Below are 14,163 nucleotides of genomic sequence, written 5' to 3' on the forward strand. Positions count from 1 at the left end.
GGAAGATTTTGCAATATTTCTAGTATTAATGAAGTCTCTAACTTGTTTCGGGAAGTTCATAGTTTGTTTTTCTGTTAGTCCCACATATTCACAGTACTCCTGTGTTCCCTGTTCTTAACTGCATGGATGAGTGAACGGAAACCAGTTCTTCTATGGGTACCAGAATAGCACAGCATAGTTTTCTGTGGATTTCCATCTTGTCTCCTGTTGACTTTTGTGTCTAAGACAACCTAGCTGAGGCTTTTTAAATGCTCGTGGCATTTGTAAAGTCTCTGGTTTGTGATGTCTAATACCATAGGAACTCATAGTCCAGCTTTTACTGCTGCAAAGGCTCTCAGAGCGTCTTGTCTCCATTATCAGTCTGTTCTCACCAAACCTGTAGGAATTTCTCTGAGACCTCTGCGTGCTGTCAAATCTAGCAAAAACTAGCCATGAATTGGAATGCTGTTAGTAGAACAAAGACATGCAGAGTAGAGGAAACTAATTTCAAAGTTGGAAGAACCACTTCACAATCCAGACCTCAAAGGGCTATAGTTTTGTGGGTGGTGGGGTTTTTTTTGTTTGCTTGTGTTTTTTTAATCTATATATATAATTATAGAATGGTTTGGGTTGGAAGGGACCTCAAAGACCATCTAGTTCCAACCCCCCTGCTACAGGCAGGGACACCCTCCACTAGACCAGGTTGCCCAAAGCCCCATCCAACCTGGCCTTCAGCACTTCCAGGGAGGGGGCATTCGCAACTTCTCTGGGCAACCTATTCCAGTGCCTCACCATCCTCACGGTAAAGAATTTCTTTCTAACATCTAATCTAAATCGACCCTCTTTTAGTTTAAGCCAATTACCCCTTGTCCTGTCACTACACGCCCTGATGAACAGTCCCTCCCCAGCTTTCCTGTAGGCCCCTTCAGGTACTGGAAGGCTGCTCTAAGGTCTCCCTGGAGCCTTCTTTTCTCCAGGCTGAACAACCCCAACTCTCTCAGCCTGTCTTCACAGGAGAGGTGCTCCAGCCCTCTGATCAGCTTCATGGCCCTCCTCTGGACTCTCTCCAACAGGTCCATGTCTCTCCTGTACTGGGGACTCCAGAGCTGGACACAGTACTGCAGGTGGGAGAGTAGAGTAGAGGGGTGGAATCACCTCACACCTCTATAAACCTAACTTCTAGTAACTAGCAGGTTCTGTTCATGCCAGTACAGATTCTTCTTGTTTCAAGGGTCACAGGACTGAGGAGTCAAGTGGCAGTAAGAGTTCTGGAGGCTTTTATGTACTGATCTTTACTGGAAAAGCAAACAGCTGGTTTAATTTAGTCTAGCTGCATATGGATCCTAGAAGACTTCAGAGTGGACATCTGTGGAAATGTTCCACACTCCCATAGGTGGAGAAAGAATTGGTATAGCAAACTGCTGTCCTGCATTAGTACAAGGATTAATGACAGCTGGAGGAATTCCCAGCTGATTAGGACCAGGTTCTGTCTTCTTTCCATTATTACATGGGATAAGAGGCTGAAGATAAGAGTTTTTATTTTTTACCATGTGTCTGCTAAGGGTTACGGTTAGAAATGGCACTGGATTGAATGGACTTTGGATTTGTTCTTAATATTCTGTGTTCTTATTATCTCTATATTCCATTGTCTATAAAATATTCTCAACATGTTCTTCTTTCAAGAAGAGTATAAATCAGAATTATATGCTAGGCAAAGAACTCAACTCAGTTTCTCATTCAAGTCTATTTTGGTTGTCTGTATTGCCATCTAATAGATTAAACATGCTAAACATAAGCCCCTCATCCTGTTCTTCCTTGAGCACAGCCTCTCTGCTTCATATGTATGAAATTGTGTGATGCAAGTGAGAACACATGTACTCAGTTCTGGGCTAGAGGTCTAATTCTAGCAAGCCAATTGTCAGGATCAATCACCAGAGCATCCAAGTACCTGCTGAATGCAGGTGTTATTTTTAAGAGTGCAATTAACTCTATATCACAAATTCTTCCCTGTAATTTTTTCACCTAGTTTTTTTGGACAACAGACATTTAGATACCTTTATCTGTTTCCTTTCATATAGTGTCAGATTGTATAGATTGAAAGAAAAGCTAAACAAACATGCAGATATACAATGAATATAAGATCAATTTGAATGGAGCTTACATAAACTGAAATATTCATACATAACACAAAAGGCTTTAAAATTGCAAGCTGTGGAAACAATAACATTCACAACAATACTTATTGCTCCCACGATCAGTTGTGCTCATGTAGGTGCTTCTACCTGCACAGCATTGTAGTCAGATCAGGTTCCCGCAATCTCTTGCTGTGTGGTGTGAGGTGCAGGTCTGGGGACTCAGCCCTCATTCTGCCCACTCTCACTATTTATTGTAGCTCCTGCTCCTGGGTCACCTTACTCTTTCAGTTTTGGCACTCGTGGTAGTAAACATTATGCAGGTGCATACAGTGTCTAGTCCTTTACTTGAGGCAGCACCTCTTGGTGCACAAATGCATATATGATTGGAATATTTGTACCACCAAAGGGCAGAAACCACTATATATATATTCATATATATATATATATATATTCAGATATTCAAATCCTGTGTATCCAAAGCAAAGCCAGTCCACAGCCAGGTGTACACTTAATCCTGACCCAAAGTGATTACATTCTCAGAGTAAGAGATATATAATGTAATCTCTGTATAAGTCTCATCCTAAATAGATATAGTTGATTGTATTAGATGGATGCAGTTATTGGCATCACAATCTGCTGTCCAAACAGTCTGCAACCAACACTGGGAATCCTATATAATTGAAGGGTAGGAGCTCATCAGGAATTGGCATCATAAAGATGAAAGGTCAGTGCTTTAATACACAACTCCCACAAAATTGAATTTTAATTAAGTGCGACAGTGTTGAATCCCTCCCTCAGGAGCCCTTTTTCTCCTTTTTTCTTTACACTAATACATATAGTCCTCTCAGAAAAGAGAATAACAAAGACAGAGTGTAAATATTCTGCCTAGTAAGATTTTAACTTCAGAGGTTTTCAACAGTGTTTAGTATAGAATCTTAGAATCATAGAATCATAGAATGGTTTCGGTTGGAAGGGACCTCAAAGACCATCTAGTTCCAACCCCCCTGCTACAGGCAGGGACACCCTCCACTAGACCAGGTTGCCCAAAGCCCCATCCAACCTGGCCTTCAGCACTTCCAGGGATGGGGCCTCCACAACCTCTCTGGGCAACCTGTTCCAGTGCCTCACCACCCTCACGGTAAATAATTTCTTTCTACAATCTAATCTAAATCGACCCTCTTTTAGTTTAAACCCATTACCCCTTGTCCTGTCACTACACGCCCTGATGAACAGTCCCTCCCCAGCTTTCCTGTAGGCCCCTTCAGGTACTGGAAGGCTGCTCTAAGGTCTCCCTGGAGCCTTCTTTTCTCCAGGCTGAACAATCCCAACTCTCTCAGCCTGTCCTCATAGCAGAGGTGCTCCAGCCCTCTGATCAGCTTCACGGCCCTCCTCTGGACTCTCTCCAACAGGTCCCTGTCTCTCTTGTACTGGAGACCCCAGAGCTGGATGCAGTACTGCACGTGGGGTCTCACAAGAGCAGAGCAGAGGGGCAGAATCACCTCCCTCGACCTGCTGGTCACGCTTCTTTTGATGCAGCCCAGAATATGGTTGGCTTTCTGGGCTGCAAGCGCACACTGCTGGGTCGTGTTGAGCTTATCATCCACCAACACCTCCAAGTCCTTCTCCTCAGGGCTGCTCTCCATCCATTCCTTGCCCAGCCTATAGCTGCGCTTGGGATTGCCCTGATCCATGTGCAGGACCTTGCACTTGGCCTTGTTGAAATTCATGAGGTTCCCACAGGCCCACCTCTCACAGCTGTCAAGGTCCCTTCTGGATGGCATCCCTTCCCTCCAGCGTGTCGACCACACCACACAGCTTGGTGTTGTCGGCAAACTTGCTGAGGGTGTGCTCGATCCCACTGTCCATGTCGCCGACAAAGATGTTAAACAGTGCTGGTCCCAATACCGACCCCTGAGGGATGCCACTTGTCACCGTTCTCCACTTGGGCATCAAGCCATTGACCGCATGTACTAATATAAAAAGTGGGTTTTTTTAGTAATGAATCAGTTATGCAGAAGAATGGACAATGAAAAATAGCATTTGTTAATGAGAACAGCAGTTTTTAACCCTTTTTTTCTGTGCGTGTGTGTGTGTGTACCAGTGGTGGTTTAAATAGTGGGTGGTTAATTTAAGTCTATTGACAGTAAGCTTACTTTTCTCAGTTACCTTTCACAGGCCCTTCAAACAGTTCAGGTTGACATTGTTCAGAATGAATAGTTCAGATTGTCCAGACTGTTGAATAGTTCAGTTTTCAGTTTGAATAGTTCAGGCTGAAATCAGTCAGATGGAAGACCACAGACTGGAAACCACTGATATGGACACAAGGAATGTACAGTTTATTGAATATCTTCTTGCAATAAAAATACTATGAAATTGTCTGTATGTCATGTAAAAGATTACTGTATCACTTACCGTTTTCCACTTGTTCCAAAAGAAGCAAAGAAAGTAAACTCATACTTCCTATTTCTTGTTAATGGATACTACTCATCACCTAAAATATTTTACTCAAGAAAGATTGCCTCCTCACCATCACTGAAAAACAATCTGAAACCTTCAAGCTGTAGCAGGTCATCAGACAGTTAAAATCTTAATGCCATGGAAGCGTAACACGTAAGTTAAAATAACCTGTGCAGCCAGCTGACTTCAGCAATGCTAACACTGTCATGGGTGTCAGGCCACTTCTAACAAGTAGTTTAATTCCCTCAATGCGCATCAGTGTGTCTTCTACATGAAAACCTGCATGAAGTATTTCAGCAGTTCAGCCCAGAAATTTAGATCAGTTAATCAAACAGAAGCGTAATAATGAGCAGATATAGAGGATATAGCAAAACAGTACAAGTATTTGACTAAAAAATTTTGTGGAGATAATTAAAGATCATCTGGCTTCTATCATGTAACTCAGTTTTGTTGTTCTTATCTGTATCTTGGCATTGATACAGTTGTCTGCATGTTATATGAAGGGGTTTCGACAAAAAAAAATTATCCTGTGATAAACTGGGTGCAGAATAAGTGCAAGCTGTCTGTCCTGGACTTTGGTTTGTTTTTTTTTTTTCACATTAGTAAGCCTCACTATTTCTCTCTTTTAATAGCATTGCAATATAACCCAAGGATATTTTTTTTCCCCTACTGCGACGCCAACTTTTCAGCAAATCTAACAGCTTTCATGGTGCAGTTTCCGCTATGCAGTCAGGATGGTTTGGGATTTTGTAGCAATATAGAATGGCCTTCTAGAAAAAAATTAAATTGCTATCTACCAGGCAGAGATCCCTAAAAATAATTTATTGCTTTTGTATCCAAAAACTTGCCAAACTCTTAATCTTTGATTTTTTTCTTGAACTCCCATCTCTTAGAGATTTGTAATCTTTCTGTGATTCTTAGGCTCATCTCTGATACTTGTCAATCTATTATCAGTGAATAAACCTAGGAGTACACCTTAAGAACCTGACTGCTGCCTTTAAACATTACTCTTCCCTCTAAACTTTTCTCCTGTATATCTTCCGCTATCTCAGTGGTTCTGATCTGGAACAAAATCTGTTTTTTCTAATCAAGTAGTAAATCTGCCCCTGCAAGTTTTTGTTGCATACATACTTTTTCTGTAAGTCTGGCAAAAGATGCATCAAGGGAATCAGTAAAGTTTACTCTTCCTCCTTGATTTCTTGGCTTCGAGCTGTAAAGCAGACCTCCTTATTATGGACACATTTATTTTTTGGCACTTCTTATTGTCATAAATTGCATCCTGACCACACGAGCAAAGAGCACGAAGATGACAAATTAGGAAGCTGGCATCAAAGTCCATTCTAACCACATCCTTTGGGCTTGTTCTTTTACCTCATTTTTTTTACTGTAGTTGTTTTGGTGCCAAATACATGTTGCTTTGTTGCCAAATATGTGTCATTAATTCACAAGGAGTCTATGGTCATGTAGCCATATAACCATTATGGTGGACTGTGATTGAAAAAATGGCAGTGGTATGAGAGTTGAAAACAGGGTTTTCTATGTGTTTGATGTTTTGGATTTTTACTCAGTGGTAAAAAGCTTGTAGCCCAAGGAACACATCAATAAGTCCTATGCCTTTTTATTTTATTTGGATTTTTGTTTTGTTTTGCTTTCTGCAAGGCATTAAAAAGGCTGAAGAGGAGGAATAAAGCTTCTGGAGGTTTTTGTACATCAGTAGATAATCAAACTTTAGTTGCTCATTTTTATTCATGTGTATCAAATACATCCCACGTAAAATCCCATTTCCAGGAATAATACTCCATATGTCTCGTACTTAATTGTGAAAGCCCAAGGTCAGATTTTCCACCTAAGTAGTTGTGCTATTGTATGTTTGTTGGTGTTGCTGGAGGATATTACTCTGATATCTTAATAGTGAGAGCACAGTAGATGGGCACTGAGGTTTTGAATCAGATTTCTGTTGGCCACCGTTTATGCCTTTTATTTCATTTTAAACCCGCATCCAAGAGTGGTTGCCATGTTGAAATGAAACTTACTTTTTTGTTGCTTTCTTTAGTAAATCATGTTTTTTAAGCCATGCTGTAACACAATAAATGAATTGTGCAATAATACGTTTATTATAAGAGAGGAACTATTTGCTCTTGTAAATGTCAGTTGCATCCAATGCTGCCTTTCTTTTAAAAAGACAGTAAAATATTTTTGCTGATATTGAATGTTGTATGTCTAATTGGTGACAGGCTTTGTCCTCAAATTAATGCTCAGCTCCATTTATAATATCATTATGTCATAACAGTGAAAAATTCTAATTAAGATGATCTGTTTGCCAGGAAAAAGTTTAGTATATCAATTAATCTGTTTTATCAGGGGGAGTATTCCCTTCCCCAGCCCCTAGCTCCTGATCAGAGCCTGAATGATGAGAAAAACATCACAGATGCATGCTGCATTGGACAAAGAACACATGCATGCATTTAAATCATGTATATCTTACTTTTTACTGATGTAATTGTGAAATATGTTCTTTTTGCATTCATAATTAGGGGGTGGAACAGATGGTGAAGGCTTAGTTTAAAATAATCTGTCATTAAAATAACCTAGCCTACTGGTAATTCTTCACTCTAACTGGAGTTTAGGTCAGGGTAACAGGGTTTTTTGCAGCATCGGAATACACTAGAAAGAATTAGGGACTTCATGGATAGTATGAAATATGAGGATATTCTCCAGAAGGACACTGTAGTAAGACTCCAGTGAATTAAATTTGCCTGTAGTGGGAATATGCAAAAATGTCTGGGACAAAATTCCTCTGACAAATATAAATCCATTTAGTACGATGCATTATACATTAGCACATAGTCGGTCAAAGTGGTACAGTGGGTTTCATATCCTGAGAGGAAATAACCTCACTATTCTACACATACTGTAAGAGGCACTTAGTATTTTGGGTTAAAAACCTGTGCTTTACATTTTCATATTATTCTGATGTCAGAGGACGTAAATTATAATTATTGGCATTATTATTCAAAGGTGCTGTAGCTAGTGACTTTTACATCTGAGTCTCACTTCCTTCGTGTCTACCACATTGCCTTGCTCATATGTAACAAAGGAAATCTTACATCAGTCCTGTCTGGCTAGTTTAGAACAGTTTTCAGGAATAAGAAAACTGGCTCAATAAATCAGATACTTGTATGTCTCTAAAGCATTTATTTTAGTGTTTTCTCTAAGATTTCATTCTCTAACAGCTTTGAAGAAAGCATATAGATTTCAGCATGGTATTACGATAAATCTTCTCGAGGAGGGGCAAGCATTAACATTTGTGTCGGTTCTTTTTCATCTTAATCCAACCTTGGTTAATAATCAGAAAATTCTACATAGTGGGTAAGAAGATGTAATTAACCCTTTGACCCCAGAATCTTAATTGGTGCCTGTTGAAAACAGTGGGGCAGTTTAAAAAAAAAAAAATTAAAAAGTAGCCTGTGGTGATTGAAACAGCATAATACATAATGATTTTCTGAAATCAAAAGTACTAGGGAACTTCAGCTTTAATCACATTTTGCATAAAACCAGTAAGTATAGGTTTAAACAAGAAGTTGGCGGTCTTCCTTAAATTGGATTGTCCTCAAAACTGGCATTTGGGGTCACCCTGACCCTTTTGCAGCTGCTACACTAGATGGGATAGGACTGAGTTTCTGACAGTCAACTTAATTTACAAAAATAAAAAAGAAATTAACTCAAGAATATTTTCCTAACAGAAGAGGCTCTCCCTTTATATTCATGGCCTTTGCTTCAATGAAAATAGGATGTTTTATGAAAAAGCAGTTACCTTTGCAAGCCCTATTTCTATATTGTAGTTGATGATAACTGTGGAACATCTGAAACAGGAATCCTATCTGCCTTTGAACTACAGTGAAACTGTTCAGAAATTCTGGCTGGAAATTACACTGTGGTGCTCATTTTAAAAGAGAGATTTGAACGCTTACTAAACCCAGTACCCTTCTCACATTTATTGTGTCCTTAGTTACACATAAGTAATATGAACAATACTTCCAGAGGTTTCTCATTAAAACAAAAATTGTTTGTAAATAGGTAGTATACAATGGTATCACATACTCTTCTTCAGTATATAACATAACCTTTGTTATGTTGCCTGCCACCTTCTCTGAAGGCTGCTGCTGTCTTGGCATGCACAAAGGACATACGCTTTATGAAAAATTGAAAAATTTCAACACGCATTACTTAAATAATAAATATTCATAAATAATACCGATGAATAACGAATGAGACAGTCCTTCAGAACTACTGTTTGACCTGTATAAGGAACAACAACATTGTCACAAAAGTGGTCCATCTCAGCCCTTTCATACTGGTTGGAGGAGCTGCCTTGCATTGGAACGTGGCTATTTCTCCCTCTATTTTTATTGTAATTTTTCTTAGGTATTAGGACTCGAGTTGGTACTTGGGGCCTTTGTTCTAATGTCTTTGTATTTTGGGCATAGAGTAGGTAGCTGTTCCATTAGCTATTAATCAGTGGCTTTTTCAAAATATAATTAAATAAACTTTCTGATTTTGCTCTATTGAACAAAATGCTGAATTCGGTCAGTATTTGTACCCAAACGTAACTTCAGGGAGAAGGGAAAGGAAATGGAGAAAGAAGGACTGACCATGACTTAGTAGTCTCATTTGGCATAATGAACTAATTTTATGGCACGGGAACTGACTAATCACGCCAGAAGTCAAAGGAGTTGCGGGTGTGCTGCATTGGCCCTGCCAGTCCATCAGTGGTGCCTCTTTAGTACCTCCCTTGTAAAACTAGGAGGCAAAAGTAAGGAATAGTCTCCCAGAAAGAAAGAGAAGAAAAAGGTAAAGAATTAAAACCATTTAACTGAAAACAGAAAATCAGAGTCAATGGCATGAAAAAGTAGCAAGTGTTTAGGATGTATAACACTTCTCACTTTAACACTCTTCCTAGTTGCTGATGACTTTCCAGACTTTAGCCATGAAGGTCGAAATTTCTTTGTACGGTTGTGTCGACCAGAGATAGTTTTATTTATTTATATTTTTCCAGCAAAACTGGTTTAAGCCAATTCCAAAATGACACTGAGGAAAACATTTCTGCCTAATCAGTACTAAAAGCTTTCTTCATACTTTTGTTTCACTAAAAAGCCTGAATTCCTAAATAAGATGATGCATAGAAAAGAAGCAGGAAAGCCATCAGTGACTCAGACAATTATATTTTGCTGTTCTTACAAAACTCTATCCAGATATGCCAGATAATTACACAGTAATGCAGTGTACTAAACAGAACAGATCATAAATGTGCTCCAACTGTATGTAACTCTTGAGTAAAAGAGCAAGGAGACCACACTAAAAGCCTGGATGTGTAAAAAGCTGAGAAGAGGAATGTTGTTTTTGTATGATACACAAATAACCTGTGAAACTTCTTTCCTCAAGATATGGTTGAGCCAAGAACATAACTGGATTTAAAAAAAAAAAAAAAAAGTCTTGAGCACACTAGTTATAAAAAATAATTGTGAGGAAGATCAGATATTGTCATGCCAACTAGTAACAATCTGAGGTTAGAAAGAAACTTCTAGTAGGCTTGTCATTACCCACATAACCACTATGGATATTGCACACACTGTTCTGAAGCATCTAGGTACACACTGTCACAGCCAGGAAAACCAGCCACTGCACATAGGCTGTTAGTCTGATTCAGTGTGGCAATTTATTGTTGCTTGTGGAGAATGGCGTTCTAGCAACAACATATATAGGTGGCCAGGGAATCAGGGTGACAGTTCTCAGTTTTACTTCTAACAGAGGATTAAACCAATTTCCTCAAAGGAACATGGGACAGCGCATCATGAAAACTTAAACCAAGACGTTTAAAGATTTACTCTTCTGATCTTTCTGTGGTGGGGAAAGTGGGTAGCAGCAAAAGAAGTGGTACATAGTAGGGGAGATCAAATATGTAAAGGTTTTGATTGTCCTTGTATGGATCTAAGTTTGAACTTCATAGTTCCAAATTTTCCACCTGTTATTGATGTTAAAATTCAAGGAACTGATGTTAATCATTTGAAAAGAAATGATGATGATTTATAAGAGGCCATAAATGGCTTGCATAATATAAATGTTTTTACATGAAGGAAATCTATGCAGATTTACATTTTTATTAATTCATAAATATAAATTAGAGTCTTTCTTTAATGCAGTGTCTTTAGTGAGGGTTTGTTTTCCAATATGTGGTTTATTCTTTTTTAGAAAACACAGATTTTTGAACTAATTCCACCACCTACTACATCAGAGAGGGGTGAACACTTGCCAAAGACAGCTTCTGACCAGCAGCGTGTTAGAAATTAATCAAGAAGCAGAAGAATAAAAAAAATTAAAAACCCTCAGAAATCACTGTTCTGTATTTGAAAAGGAGTGAAATCATGACTTTGTCATCATATATCTCCATCAAATTTGTGTGCATCTCTCATTTTTTCTTCCAAAACCAGGTTTATTCTCTCAAATGCTACAGTTATATTTCTACTTTACACATGCCTTTATCCCAAGGAGATATTTGGGATGGGATTTTTTGGGATTGTTTCTTGCTCATCCCAGCATTTAGGGTGTTTCTTATTTTCTGAGTTGTTTTAGCATTTCTAATTTCTGGAATTTTGTGATTTTACTTTGGCAATAGTGAATGTTTGTTTGCCAGTAATCAGCCTCACAAAAAGCATAAAAGTGAAGGCACATATAGTGTATGAAAGGCAGTTTCTTCCTACTGAAGATTTGCTCTTATTCCTAGAGGTATATTTCCATCTTGATGTGCAGTGATTTACTCCGTGTGTCAGTTTAGAATATAGTCCTTTGTTTATTAACTGCACTCATGTTTCAAAAGGTATGCATTAATCTGTGTAGTTGTATTTTGATTTTTGCAGTTGCAATGGAAACCACATCCAAAGACTTGAACCTGTCAAAATAAAATCTAATCTAGAGTTTTACACCAAAGGGATGAAATTCATAACATTTCTATAGACCTAAGCTGTAAACATATTTGACAGTAATCTGCTGATTGGCTTTGTTTGTTGTCTCACAAAAGGAAAATGGTGTGTGTGTGTGTGTGCGCGCGCGTGTGTGTGTAATCCTCAATTAATTAACAAATTATTGAGGTCCATGGTGGTTTGAGTGATGGTAGGATTTTATTTTCTCTTTTTCAGTTTTTGGAAGTGGAAATGTGCTGCTTTGATTCTGGGGGATTGGGGGGGATCTTCTTATGTACCATTTGATTGTAAGGTTATTTGTTTTCCTTATTTATTTCTTCCTGTAAAAAATTGAAGTACATTTTATTTTTTGTATATTTCTTATGTTATGCAAATGAGATAAATTTTATACAATATATGGCAGATGTAAGCATGACAGTAAGTCCTTGAACTTTGGAATATACTCATATGCTGTTTGTTAAAATGTAGACAGAATATAAAGGAATCGTCTTAAAGATCCAAATTAAAACCACTCTCACAGAAATCAGAACATTTTGCTCAATTTGTTCTGTGATGCCTTTGTTTTAAACTATTTCTATCTGGAATTCAGAATTTTTTTATTAATCTATTCACCTTTTTTTTGTTGTTGTTGTTGTTTTTTTTCCTTACTCTGTAGTCCCTGGATGGATTTGTATTTGCACTAAATCAAGAAGGAAAATTTTTGTACATTTCAGAAACTGTCTCCATCTATTTAGGCCTGTCCCAAGTAAGTACATGCTTTTGATTCTCAAACATATTTGTGTGTAATGCCTTCTTCTGTTTACTGTTCTTAAAGAAATAATAATTTGGTTTCTGTATTTTGTGTGGATCGTTGAATTAGTTATTTAAAGTTGCACCTGGTTCATCCTGAGAAGTAATTGACAAACATATCTATCAGTATTGGACGTTGAGATAAGACAAACTTGTGCCTGAAAACTTTTTGCCATGAAGGATCATTACTAATTTATTGAGAACAAATGAAGTTTCTTTTCTCAGTTGTTTTGAACTTTAAACCTCTATACCTGATAGGAAAGGGACACACTAATAGTACTTCCCTTGTGTCCTATTACTGGATGTTTATGGAGTACCCTGCATTATCCAGGGAGCTGACACGATGACAGAGAGTCATTTGGAGTCAAGAAATGCTGAAAGAGACCATTAAAATGTCTTGCAGGGAGGGTTCCAACAAGGACACATTTTGCTGCTTTCACAAATGCTCACTAATATGAAAAGACAAATTTATAAAATGTAATAGTTTAATTTTTTTTTTTCCATTTAATTGCTGACAACTGTTTTTCAAAGATTAAAAGGCAGGACAAAAGTCGGGGGAAAGTTGCTTGTTGATGCTTATTCCTAATCCTGCAGCATGCAGAAATGTTTAGGAAGGATAGCTTCTTTCTGCTTGTACTTAGAAATGCAGCAGAAAGATTTTGCATGATGATTTTCAGAGGAGGATAATCTATTGCAGTCACCCTGAGGAGAAGAAGAAAAACTGAGATAACATTTATTTCAGGTCCCTTAAATTGGGACCTGTACTGCTATGAGGAGGCAGCTATTAGCACTGGCAACTGTCAGTTTTGCTGTACCCGAACAACAATGAAATGGGAAATTTTAACATTTGGTGCAGAAAAAGACTAATTTGAAATATTATCTGGTGAGAATCCGAATAGAGGTTCATTAACTCCTCAAAGAACATGCAAGCAATCGGCTGTAATAAGTTCAGTAATTGTTATTTTGTGCTGGCTTTAGCAAACCAAATGATAGAAATGGAAACAGCGCTGTTTCTAACTCATATCAGTATTCTTGTCTCATTGAAGTCCCTCGTTTTGTAATAGACTTTAATCCCTGCCTTAATCTGTTTGGGAGTTAGTATCAAGAATCTCAAATTTTGAAATTGGTGCGCCACCATGTTGCTAATACAGTAAAGAATCAGAACTTTAATGTTTATTATTGTCTTATGCTCATATTAATCTGTTTTATGCATAGTATCCAACGAAGTTTAATAAGCCAGTAAAGAAGAAGGATGGATAATTAGTTTAAGCAGGTAAATGCTAATTAGGAAACTCCTGAAAGGCATCCATTATACACTAGCTTAAAACAAATTTTACAGCCCTGGTTAGTGGTGTAATCCAAATTCTGTCAAGGCAACTGCATTTTCTGTAATTGAGATGTGTATGTTTGCTTTGCATAACAGATGGCTCTGTATGCTTAGACTGATAGCTAGGAAAATAATAATTGCATTATTCTGGCCAAAAGAATATTAGCTCTTGGGTTTTGGCCATTTCAGTCAGTCCTCCTGCCAGCACAGCATATGCACATATATGGATTGGATTTTCAAGGAAATTGATGCATCTGGAATAGTGTGGCCATCTGAAATATCATCTGTTCAAGAAAAATTTGGCTTTAACCCTATGCTAGTCTCTTGTTAAAAGCATTTTCTGCCACTCTCTTTTTAACTATACAAGTCGGTAAATCTTTCCTTACTCTGAACTTGCACCATCTTGTTCAGACTTTACGCTTCGTCTTGATCTCCATATACATTTCAAGGAAGGGTTCAGATAAATAAAGCAATTGTCTTTGCATGTTAGAGTATTTGG

The 14,163-nt window shown here is 38.0% G+C and overlaps 1 protein-coding gene across 6 annotated transcripts in view; it reads left to right on the plus strand.

Moving 5' to 3' along the window:
- The window catches only part of NPAS3 (neuronal PAS domain protein 3), a 631,693-nt gene that overhangs the window by 429,913 nt on the left and 187,617 nt on the right, over positions 1 to 14,163 (plus strand). For 5 of the 6 annotated variants that reach the window (XM_054828470.1, XM_054828471.1, XM_054828472.1 and 2 more), the window contains one exon: positions 12,204 to 12,293. The exons of the other annotated variant lie outside the window; for it this stretch is intronic. In XM_054828470.1, coding sequence (XP_054684445.1) covers positions 12,204 to 12,293 — 90 coding nt within the window. The remainder of the gene's footprint in view (positions 1 to 12,203; positions 12,294 to 14,163) is intronic. 6 annotated transcript variants of the gene reach the window in all.

The sequence above is a fragment of the Grus americana genome, chromosome 5 (assembly GCF_028858705.1).
Source record: "Grus americana isolate bGruAme1 chromosome 5, bGruAme1.mat, whole genome shotgun sequence".
In the NCBI taxonomy this organism is placed as follows: Eukaryota; Metazoa; Chordata; class Aves; order Gruiformes; family Gruidae; genus Grus; species Grus americana.